This window comes from Sparus aurata, chromosome 12 (genome assembly GCF_900880675.1).
Source record: "Sparus aurata chromosome 12, fSpaAur1.1, whole genome shotgun sequence".
NCBI classification, from domain to species: Eukaryota; Metazoa; Chordata; class Actinopteri; order Spariformes; family Sparidae; genus Sparus; species Sparus aurata.
The window spans coordinates 25,170,223-25,182,285 of NC_044198.1; the positions used below are offsets into that span (position 1 = coordinate 25,170,223).

At 43.8% G+C, this 12,063-nt stretch overlaps 1 protein-coding gene across 1 annotated transcript; it reads right to left on the bottom strand.

Annotated features, from left to right (window-relative positions):
• Positions 1–129: 129 nt before the first annotated feature.
• Positions 130–11,536, bottom strand: arrdc3b (arrestin domain containing 3b). Its single transcript, XM_030436470.1, has 8 exons — positions 10,974–11,536; positions 6,681–6,762; positions 5,500–5,647; positions 4,667–4,769; positions 4,290–4,546; positions 3,009–3,162; positions 2,763–2,917; positions 130–1,371 (listed from the first exon to the last, which is right to left on the bottom strand). Exons 1-8 carry the CDS (start codon positions 11,251–11,253, stop codon positions 1,294–1,296), a joined length of 1,257 nt encoding a protein of 418 aa, XP_030292330.1. The 5' UTR covers positions 11,254–11,536; the 3' UTR covers positions 130–1,293.
• Between the last annotated feature and the right edge of the window lie 527 nt (positions 11,537–12,063).

Sequence of the window (12,063 nt, forward strand, 5' to 3'; positions counted from 1 at the left end):
AAAGTTCTGTAATTGTCTACTCAACATGAGATTATAATTACTGACCCATCAATGCCAGGTTGGCTGGTGTTTCACAGCAAACAGTATCAAGAATGTTAGGACTTGATGAAAAACACTACAGGCGTCTCATTATTTTATAAAATAAACTTTTTATTTTATCAAAAGTTGATCATGACAGCAGTAAGATCATGACAATAATATATAATGCACAGAAATGGAATAAACAGCAACAGAGTATATGAAAAACTAGTGCAAAAAAAAAAAATCAAAAATACAAAAATATATTGCACTTTGAAGTTTTAGGTGGAAGAAGTCATGTCTGAGCAACATTCTCAATTCGATATATTCATCTGTAAACATTTATCTTTTACACTTTGTCATTCTTTTTATTTATTTTTCTCTTTTCATCGCAAAAAGCACGAAGCTTCTTAACATCCACGTTTAGAAAAATCTACAGCGAGAGAAGCTTTTAGTTCAGAAACCAACAGGCGACTTGTGGTACTTTGTATCGGTTGGTCGGAGTTTGTGCTTTTTCTCGACACCCTGTTTGGGTTTTATACCTGGTCATTTAAACCAACACACACACACACACACATTCGCACACACACACACTCTCTTTCATACACACACAATCGCACACAACTTGAGCGTAAGTGCTCGAGGTGGTCGTTTAATCATCAGAAACATAATTCGTCTGCTTTTTTCTCCCGTCTCCTGTGTTTTTTTTTTTTGCTTTGTTCACAGAACGAGACAGTTTCCACCTGAAGTTCTGCTTGGTGACGCCGACGGTCACCAGCTCAAACTATCATTTAAACTGGTGATAGCTTTTGTCCTGTTTTTTTTTTTTTTTCAAAAATGTGCCATTTTAGATTAGAGAGCATGTGGACAGAATCTACTGTAGCATATAGGCCTGCGGCAATCTGCAGTATATAAAACCCACCAATAGAAAAACAGTAATAACGGTATGTGCAAAATTCACTGTGAGGAAGGAGGAGGCGTCTCCTGACCACCTCTGTTATCTGCCTTGTCAGAGTCACACAGTGGTGTCAGGGAGAACTTTTTTATTCTCCTCGTCTTGAGCACAGGATATGGAGGATCCAGCGTGGCTCGAAACCCCTGGTCCATATGTCAATGGTCACCGAATACTCTCTCAGCTGACTCTCCCAGGTCAGGGAGGGTATAGCCTTATTTATCGTGATATATAATCTGGTGAGAAGCTGGCTATGCGGGCCTGGAGCTGAGGGTGACGGTATGTTGTTTGTGCAGAATTCCCTCTGAGCTCACGAGCTCTCCTCAGCGGGACGGACACGTGTCGGGTCTCCTGACGTCCGCGGCCCCGCACACCTCCACGGGGTCGGGGTAAGGGTCGACCTGAAGGGGGGGGAGGGGGGGGGCACAGAGACGGAGCTGCGTGTTTACAGGCTGCTGACGGAGGGCTAAATAAAAACCCACAAAGTCTGAAGAGAAGGTCAAGTAAAGACGATTAACGTGAAGCAAAAGCTACAATTTACACCGTGCTCCACTTCGTGAACTCAAATCTAGTTTGGAGTCAATTTAACAAACTCACAAACTTTCAAATGAGACAAAAAAGAGCTTGATGTTTTTTAAGATATAGGCTGCACCTTCTGGATGATATCTAAAGGTAGCAGGTTAGCTTAGCTTAGCTTATCTTAGAGTAAAGACTGGAAACAGCCAGGGAACAAAATCCCCCTGTTGGCACCTCTGAGGCTCACAGATCATCACGTTATATCATGTTTGTTTAACCTGAACAGAATGTTCCTTACATTCTTTTAGACAGAACATCATATTTGTGTATTCAGCCTAACTGGACATGTTATATATATATTTTTCTTTATCAAGATGTACATTTTATACTGTTTTAATCGTCCCTTCAATGGACATTTTGTAATTTCTTTTACAAACTTGAATTTTTGTACTTTCTTTATTACATGTAAACGGTACATCGTGTACTTTCTTTCCATCTTAAGTGGACATTGTGTACTTTTTCTATATCTTAGGTGGACATTGTGTACTTTTTCTATATCTTAGGTGGACATTGTGTACTTTTTCTATATCTTAGGTGGACATTGTGTACTTTTCCTTACATCTGAACTGTACATTTTATAAGTTCTTTTACATCTTGAATGACATTGTGTTCTTTCTTTACATCTTAAATGTACATTGTGTACTTTTTCTATATCTTAACTGGACATTTGAAACTTTCTTTACATCTTAACTGGACATGTTCGACTGTTTTAAACATCTTAGTTGTAACTTTTTTATCATTCGTTAATTGAAACTTGCTGTACATGTTGTGTGTTTTACAGCTTCTTTTTCATCGTATCATAACTGTATTTATACTTTTTACTGCATCTTGACTGAACAGTTTATAGTTTTCATTCCATTGTAACATTTTAAGATCTAGTCGGCGCCCAAATTGTATATTTTATAGTTTTTATTGCATCATAACTTTTTTTATTTATACTCTTTTTGCCTCTTCACTGAGATTTGACCCTTTTTCATGACATCTTAACTGTTCATTTCATATTTTTTATTGCATCTTTAATGTACATTTTGAGCACATTGCACTCTTTCACAGTTTGACTGCCGTCTGAATCCGTTCGTGGTGTTTTTATGAATTGCTGTATCACTGTTTTCATGCCCAGGACTCTCCTGAAGAGCAGATTTTAATCTGAACGAGGCTCGTGTGGTTCCTGTGTGGTTCCTGTGAGATTGTGGCTCTGCGTGCGTGTGAACCGTACCTCGGAGTAGAGTGGCGGCGGCAGATATCTGAACTCTGTGATGTATGTGAGCAGAGATCCTGGGTCGTCTCCCTCCCCGTCAGACCTATCACAGCCCTGCAGACAGTCCCGCCTTTGAGTCTCTGATATTTCCAGATCGCTGTAGCTCGGCGGCGCTGCAATAAAACAGACGAGCGTAAGAGATCCTCACGTGCTGTGTGCACATGAAAAAGAGAGAACGTGCACGCCTGTGTTTGCTCTGCGTACCCTCGAGTCTGTCCTGCAGGCCCAGCCAGCTCAGGGTGCTGCAGTTGCTGCTGATGCTGGAGGTGCGGCTGCTGCAGGCGTGGAGAGGTATGGTCCCTATCACCAGGGGCAACGACAGAGACAAATTCAACCCGCCGGGGACGTCCACGTACACCTGCAGACGCACAAAACGTGTCAGCAAACATTTCTGTCTGAACAGAAGCCGGTTCGACCTGTTCAAGTCGGGGAAATTCAGCGCCCGAGGTGACAAAGTATTTTCATATACACATGAACGACCGTCTGCAGCCTCAACGAGCTGTCAGCCTTTTAAAACAAGTGGTGGGAACACTTCAGGAACCCTCCTCAATCATCCCTGACCTACTTATTCTAAAAATGTCACACTTTCCCCCAAACAGCCCCTTCTTAACACTGTGCTGAATATTGTTCAGTGTTTATAGAATGTTAATAGTAGTTTTTATTGCATTATTAGGACCTTTAATGTGTTATCACTGGTTTAAAGTGCTTTATCAGCGAGTTAACACCATGTTTACATTAGTTTCTGTGCATTAAAAGGGATTATTAATAGTTTTTGTGTGTTGATAGCAGATTACTAGCATTCTTTTATGCATTATTAGTAGTGCTAATAATGCATAAGTGCTTTATTTGTGAGTTATTAGTGTTATAAATATGCTATCAATAGTTTTAATCAGTCACTGGACGTGTTTTTAAGGCTTACAAATGAGTAATAAGTGTTATAAATACGCTGTTATCAGATTTTTGTGCATTCATAAAAACGTATAAGTATTTTTAATGTGTTTTTAATTGTAATTAATAGATTTAATCTGTTATTATAACTTCAAGTCTGTTATTAATGAGTTATTGGTGTTTTTTATATATATATGTTGCTGTTAGATTATTGTGTTATGAGCTAGTTATTAGTAGCTTTAGTCCTTTTGTTAGTGAGTTATTAGCATTATAATAATGTTATCATAAGTTTTGGGCCATAATTACAGGTTTTTTAATCGTTAAAGTGTTTTGGCAGTGAGTTATTAGTATTATTACTGTGTTATTATTTACTTTTTGTACCTCAATTACAGGTTATAAGTAGTTTTAATGTGTTTCTAGTAGTTTTAGTGTTTTATTATGAGTTATTTACATGTATTAGTAGTTTTTTGGGTGTTATTAACATGGTATTAGTTGTTTTAGAGCAGTATTAATGGGTAATTAGTTTGTTAATACATGTCTCATAGTTTCTGGGTCAGATTCTACTCATAGCAGCTTTAAGACCCGTGGTGGACTCACCACGAGGGCGTACTCCACCCTGATGATGGGGCAGTCCAGGATGGAGGGCGACACCGGGGGGATCTTGAGCAGTTTGCCCTCCCAGCTCTGGCTCTTGCCCTGCGGCAGAGGGTCTCCTCTCAGGTTGGACACCAGCTGCTGGATCTGCTTGCCCTTGCCCTTGGCGAAGAACGTCTGGGTCTGGTACAGAGCGGCCTTGGGCACCACGACGCGGGACGAGCAGTTCTCCACCTCGGCGAAGATTTGGATCGACTCGCCTTGGAGAGAAGGGAGAAGAGATCAGTCTGTCAGACTGAGAGAGAAGGGAAGTAAGTGAAAAAAGCAAAGAAGAAGAAGAGGAAGAGCTGGAGGAGTGAGGAGGAGGAGGTGCGGCTCACCTGGTGTGTAGCCCTTCCGCTCTATCTTGGCACTGAGGGAGATCGGGCCCGAGGCGCAGAACCAGCAGCACAGAGTCTTCTCCTTCGTCCCAGCCTGAGGGGCCTGTTCACACACAAACACCTGCTTCAGCACAAACACCACCTCCACTCCTGCCTTCTTAAAGGAGCAGCCCCACATTTTAGGGAAATACACTTTATCACGTTCTTGCTTTGAGACGGAGAAGAAGACACCCAGCAGCCTGTTAGCTTCCCATAAAGACTGGAAACAAGAGGGAACAGCTACTTAGCATAATCGTTACCATGAAGGGGATGTTTGTTTAGGTATTCGCCATTTTATCAGACATATTATCGACTACAAGTTTATTTGTCACGTCTTTGAAAGACAAAAATAAAGACTATGACCTCCTGGTGGTCTGGAGTAATATTTCCTCTCACACAGGAACTAGTTGGCCCTCAGCTGTCGTCTCTGCGATGTGTTCAAGTGCAACTTTCTGGCTGAGAACAACATGAACAACAACGACATGAGACAACCCAACATTCAGCGAGTGTTTCGATGTCGGATTGGTGCGTCTGAGCTTTTAAATAAACAAGACGCAACATGTTTTTCTTTTTCTGATCGATTTTTTTTGCCGCCTTGCTCCCTAAATAAAACAAGATTCTATGTCGTTATTGCATCTTTTTCTCATCAGGCTAGCTGTTCCCCTCTGTTTCCAGTCTTTATGCTAAGCTAAGCCACACATAAGAGTGGTACCAGTCTTCTCTTCCTCCTGACAGCGAACGAGGACATTTCCAGAAATGTGTTAAATCAACAGGACTGTGTGCAGCGATCCTACCAGCAGCAGGGGAGTGTTGATGTCGATGTGCTCGAACACAATGAACTCTCTCTTCACTTTGACCGGCAGCAGCCACGGACGGTGCAGCTCAGCTTTCACCCAGTACCTCACACTGCCGTGCTTCCCTTCAAAGGAAGTGGCCAGAGCCCTGACAGACGAGAGGAAGGGCAGCAGGAAGCGAGAGTGTTAGGAAGCGAGGGTGGTCTGCGGCCGTGTGCTATAAATGACTCTGGAAATTCACTGTTACAGTACAAATACAACAAGGTTACAACTATGGAAGGTGTGGGATAAAAACAGCTAAATGTACTCAAAGTGTCTGTAGTAAAAGTACTCATTCTGCAGCAAAACGTCTGTTTGTCTGTAATATTAATAGATTGTCTCAATAGTTTAGTCCAGTGGTTCCCAATCTAGGGTACGAGGCGTTCCAAAGGGTCCCCAGATACGTGTGAGGGGTCGTCAGGTCCGGAAAAACAAAGTTCTGGTACATGAATACTATATTGTATTTCAAACTTTGCATCTTTTGTGAATCAATGGTTGTTTGATATCTTTGGGGCGTCGAGTTTCCATCCAAATTTGGCACAAATTTCAGCCAAAATGTCGAGAAAATCCGCAAAAAAACCACAAATTAATACCTGTTTCCATCCATTCCAGTTGTGTGAATATCAATTAATTGATTGATGGCGATCAAAAAGGCTGATTGAGCTGATTCTCCTGCTATTAAACCATTGCAGAAGAAGCTAACTTTGTCATTTTAAGAGCTCAAACGATGGAAAACATGATGGAAACCACAACAATATTCACATTTAAGAGGCTGGAATCTGAGATTTACGACTCCAAACCGATTAATTAATTATCAAAGTAGCTGCCGATTAATTAAGTCGTGGACGGCTGATCATGCACATCATCATTTATTCAGTAAGACCGGTTACATCTTGTTTTTACCGACACAAACTGTTCCAGTACAACCGCGAGGGGGAACTTTCCTCTCTCTGCATTTCTGGTATTTCCAGTCCAGTTTTTCGATGTGCAAACTGAAAATGTGTCCAAACAGAAGGATGAGAAACGAGACCGTGTTGTTTTTAAGAGGGGGGCGGCGTCGTTACACGTGCGGAAAACCGCCGGTTATATCTAGTCGAGCAGAAGTAAACGGTAGGAGAAAGTACTCGAGTAAATGTACTCACATCTGAGGCAGGTTGAAGCTGAAGGCAAACTCGTGCAGGCCGGCGTGCAGAACAGTCAGCCCTTCCTCCGGACAGTCCTCGTCTGGAAACACAAAGAAGACGTTTTCTTTCACACACCTGCGCTCCGTTTCGCACAAAAAAGACACTTATTACACAAAGGACGTATCACTTCACCTCGGCGGGTTTATCTCCGACTGTTAGAGGCATGTAAGAAGAGAATACAGAGCAGAGTAAGCGCAGAAAAAACACCCACATCAGAGCTGCAGCGAGCTGTTTTCACATCTGAAACTTCACTTTTCATGCAGATTTCAGCCTCTGAACACGAAGACTTTCTGCTTTTCTACGATTATTTCACAGGAAACTGAATATTTTGGGGGGTTTTGGACAAAACAAACAGTGTGAAGACGCCATCTTGAACTCTGCTGGAGAGGACATTTTTAATCCGTCATCAGTTATTGCTCCGATTCATGGACGTGTTTCATACGTGAAATAACTAGTATAAAGTCTTTTGTGGCTCCAGAGGAACGCTGCATGTTATCTGATAAACTGAGAGACGTCGCTGTGTGGCTGAGTTGCATTGTGGGTAATGTAGGAGCCACGTTTTGAGACGAAAGACGAAGGTTGTCAGTTTGATTCTCGTGTTTTCCCTCTGCACGTGAGGTCACAAAATGTAAAGGAAAAACACGTTATGTAGTATTTTCTGCTTAGCAACAGATGACACTAACGATTCTGTTAATTAGCCGGCTAGCCTGTAAAACCTGTTTTTGTTTTTTTTAACCTGTTACTTCTTCTTTTTTGTGTGTTTTCTTTCATCCCGTCCTGGTGCTGCACCTTTCCATGAGAGGTTCAATATAAATAAAGTTTGTATTATTATCATTAAGTTATTAGGATGGGGGAATAACGCGAAAGTAAGACAAAGCTCATCAAAACAAGAGACAAGAGGCGAAAAACAAAACAAAAACATGTCATCACAAGCGTGTGAGCAGCAGAACTTTTGCGTGCCGGTGAGAAAGTTTCCTGTTTGCACCGAAATAGGTGAGAAAGTTGGGAAAGAGACTCAAAACATCCTCACAAACTGGACCTTTAAAGATATCCCACCGTGTCCCCCCTGGGCCTCCGTACGTCAGGAGATAAACTGATAAAAAAAGTTAAGAACCGACACATTCACGTCACGTCGGCTGCTGCGTGCGGTGAATAGACTCAGTGTCGGTGCGGCTGTGAACCGACGTGGCGAGGAGCTGCTGCAGCACAACACACCCTGTGAACATGACCTCTATCAACTTCCTCATTTCTGCTGTTTTTGTTTGTATTTCAAATGTTTCTGTGTACGTCTCCAGTCAGGCCTGCTGCTTCCTGCCAGCTCAGCACTGCTCAGCCTGCATCTGTCTGACTGTCTGTGTGTCTGACTGTGTGTGTGTGTGTGTGTGCTCGCATGTTTGGTGTGAGAGTTGTCATAAACAGCTCACATCCATATGTATGTGTGTGTGTGTGTGTGTGTGTGTGTGTGTGCGTGTGCGCGTCAAGTCACCGGCAACACAGAGCGCAGCAGAGCAGGAGCAGACCGGTATGAACCAGACTGAGCAGCTTCCTTCAGCTGGAAACTCCAACGCACAGCATTACAACTCGGCCTCTCATTGGACGAGAGCGTGACACGAATAACAGCCGGGGGCCCTGATTGGCTCGGCCCCCCCTCGCAAGCCCCCGCCCACATTTGTACAACCATGTGGTGTGTCGCCTGAGAGGGTTAAGAGGGGGGGGGGAGGAAGGAGGGGAGGAGGGGAGGAAGGGTGTTACACTACTGACTGTGAACTCCAGGTAGACCCGAGGCTGTCACGCACAGACTTGAAAAGGAGATCAGTGATGACAGAAGAGAGAGAAAGTGGGACAGTCAGGAGGGTTTTTATTCTTCAACAAGCAGCAAAGACAAAGAAACACGTCACCTGAAAAACATCCACAAAAGCAGCGTTTCAAGTTCAAGTTCGTCAGCCGATTGATAAAAGCAAAGAAAAGCGCACGTGAGATCCGTTTAGAGGAGTTTTCTCGCATGACTCGTCCTTTTTTTTGGTCTAAAATGTGAGAAAGTGCTGCTTTTCTTCACCTCGAGTGACGATAAACTTTAATATTTTGGGGGTTTTGAACTGTCGGTCGGACAAAACGAGACATTTGAGGGCGTCACGTTGGGATTTAGGAACTTTAAATGAATGTTTTCTCAGACTAAACGAATCAACAGATTAAAGATAATTATGTGAACTTCTACAGCCTGTCTGATTCTGGATGTTTGAAGCCAAAGGTGATACATACATTTGGGAATTTTGATATTTTTTTTAAGACATAAATAACCTGATTACAAGCAGCTTTGATACAGAACACTTCAAGTTGTTTGTATTTAAAAATAAAGTAGTGAAACTTTACCTAAATGACCTTAAAACCTCGAGGAGTTTCTTCCTTTTGCTTGATCAGTTCAGCTCCAGTGATGCAATTAAAGGAAAAGTCCACCCCAAAATTAAAAAAAAGTTCAGTCATTATCCCCTCAACCTCACGCTGAAGCTAAACTCAGGCAAAGTTTCGTCCGTCCGCAAAACATTTCACAGCTAATCAGAGCTGCAGCGTTTCTCCTGAGCAGCTGAAGCAGATGGAGACTTGTTTTAAAACTTAAAAAACAACAATTAAAGTCTCCGAAAGAATCGAGATCCCAAATTCATTAGACAAGATGTTGTTTGATAAAGTCTGACGTGGGTGCACGAGCTCCAGTAACGTCTTTTAAAATCAATTCAGAGCCATGAAAGTATTTTTTTTTTTTACATTTTAAAACAATTATCCAGCTGCTTCAGCTGTTCAGGAGAATTTATGAGAATTAGTTTTGCTTTGAGAGCTCCAGAAAATGTTTTGTGGACTTTATTTTTCTTCAGCACGACGTCGAGGTTTTGAGCGAAATCTTCCTTTAAAAAAACTCTGGCACACAGTTGACACTAAACCTGCTGAAGAGGATGACGTGACGCGACCAAAACCCTCCGGAGACACCAGATAACTCTCCCACATCGTTTCACTTCCTCTTGACCTCCGACCCCTCCGTCGTCCGTCCCCGACCAAAACCAACACGACGCAAGAAGTCGATGAAATCCTCCTTTTTTTCTTTCCAGACGACGAGGGAAGAACTCGTCCGGCGCTTTGTCTCTCTGCTCCTTTTGAATAATTTACAGTTTATATCAGACCTCCTCAACTGGAGGCCCTCTGATGACCTCATTCTCATGTCGTTAGTCAGCTGGTTCTGCTCATTGATTAGTCATGTCTGCTGCTAAAAAAGAAAACACTCTCGATCCACAAAAGACTCTGTTCCTATCAAGCTGACGACTACAAAAAAAGTGCATTGTTTTTGTGTTTTTGTGTAACTTTTTAAGGGTTAGTTGAACACACACACACACAGGTTATAGCCGGGTCCAGAACAAAGGCTGGTGAGAGGCTGCAGGTGATAGTCTGAGCCGCTTCATTTCCATCAAACTGTCTCTGTGACGCTCATTTGCATGAACAAGTACAAACACAGAACACAGGTGGAGGAAGTGGTGGAGAGACTTTAAACTACAGCAGCTGAGATGTTATCCCACACACACACTCACACACACACACTCACACACACACACACACAGAGTCAGCAGGGTCCTCCCCTCCCTCTCTGGCAGTTTCTGAACAGGTTTGAACCGCTTCTAACAAAGGGAGTTGGCTGAGCTGAGCCCACTTCAGGATGTCATCAGTGAAAAACGTTCATTTCCCGTCACTTCGTGTGAATGTTGCGGCCGAACATCGAACCGCGTCGTCGTTCGAATTCGATTTTTATGCTCTTTCACACGCGGACTGCAACTTTTTTTTTTCCCCCTCTTCCTCCTCTTCCTCTTCCTCCTCTCTGCAGCCGACTTAAGATATCAGGATGCAGAACCAGAACTGAACCCAATCTCTCTCTTTCTCCTGACAGTCAACATGTCGGTGTGTGTGTGCGTGCGTGTGTGTGCGTGCGTGCGTGCGTGTGTGTGTGTGAGGCGGAGGACGGAGGGGAGATGTATCGCCTCACAGATCAGCTGTTGCATCAGCACCACTTTTATTTTGGGGGGACTCTCTCTCTCTCTCTCTCTCCCTCTCTCTCTCTCTTTCTGTTTTGTCCACACATTCCTGTGTCAATAAAGTTTTCCTATCCTATCAAACACACACTCCTGTCAGGAAAAAAAAAGTTTGCATCACAATACCAGCAGCGGTGGTTAAAGATGGAGAGACCCGTCCTCTCTGTCTGTCTGCCTGTCTTACCTCTCTCCTCTCCTATCAAGGTGTCGTAGTGGTGCAGGTACTCCACCTCCTCGGTGTAGTTCTGGGTGTAAGCCGTGTTCGCCCCGGCGTTCCTCGACTCGGTCCACCGGACCTTGGCGACTCCCCGCGCCGTTATGTCCAGGCTCTTGACGCGCACGTCCCCGGTCACCTCCACCACCACGCGCCCCGACACCAGGTCCCCGCCGGAGAACACCGGCAGGTTGTTCTCGTTCAGACTGTCAAAGTAGATGGCCAGGGCCCGCACTTTGCCCAGCACCATGATGAAGAGGAGGGTGAGGATGAAATGCAGGAGGGAGGACAGTAATAGTACTGATAATAAAAGAGGAGTCTGCGGAGGAGAAGTTGTGAGGAGAGCACAGGTACATGCGCCTTAGCTCCGGGCCCCCCGCGCAGAGCCGGGTGTGCGGCCGGGTCCGTGACGCTTCATCGGGGGTGAGACGCTCCGCTGATGGGCCGCTGCAGCTCTGCCGGCTGGCCGCTTCTCCTCCCGCTCTGCTCGGTCTGTCTCCTCTCTCTGCTGCCCTCCTCCTCCAGCCGCGCCGCTCTTAAAGCCTCCGTGCGCAAAAAAACTCAACCCTCACTGAGCATGTGCGCACAGACCGGCCGGCCTGCACGCGCGCCCGCACACACACACACACACACACACACACAGACATGACTTGTCTCCACATGTCTTCACTTCACATTTCTCACAAAAACAAGAGATTTATGAATTAGTGATGAAATGTAGCTAAATTACATTTTTACTCAGCTGCTGTAGAATTACACGTAAAAGTACCTTCAGAATTTTGAGGTACTTCTGATTATTTCCGTATAATGCGGTGTTTTACTAAGTGATGAAATGTAACATCACTGACAACATGTAAGTACATTTAAGTAACTTAGTAAATGTACTCAACTACTGTATGATTCTGAGGTACTTCACTGAGAGTTACCCTCTGAATTCTGAGGTTCTTATTATTATTTCCATATATTGCACACTTGTATGATAAAATGTAACTAAGTACATTTACTCAGCTACTGTAGAATTCTAAAGTACTTCACCTCCGAGTAAAGTACCTCAGGTAGG

What these genes read in the sequence shown, in the direction of transcription:
- arrdc3b (XM_030436470.1), bottom strand. Translation starts at nt 11,253, where the DNA reads ATGGTGCTGGGCAAAGTGCGGGCCCTGGCCATCTACTTTGACAGTCTG. An exon ending in TCAACACTCCCCTGCTGCTG is followed by an intron (nt 4,770 to 5,499) that starts GTAGGATCGCTG and finishes GTGTGTGAACAG; the next exon opens with GCCCCTCAGGCTGGGACGAA. An exon ending in GCGGAAGGGCTACACACCAG is followed by an intron (nt 4,547 to 4,666) that starts GTGAGCCGCACC and finishes CTTCTCTCCAAG; the next exon opens with GCGAGTCGATCCAAATCTTC.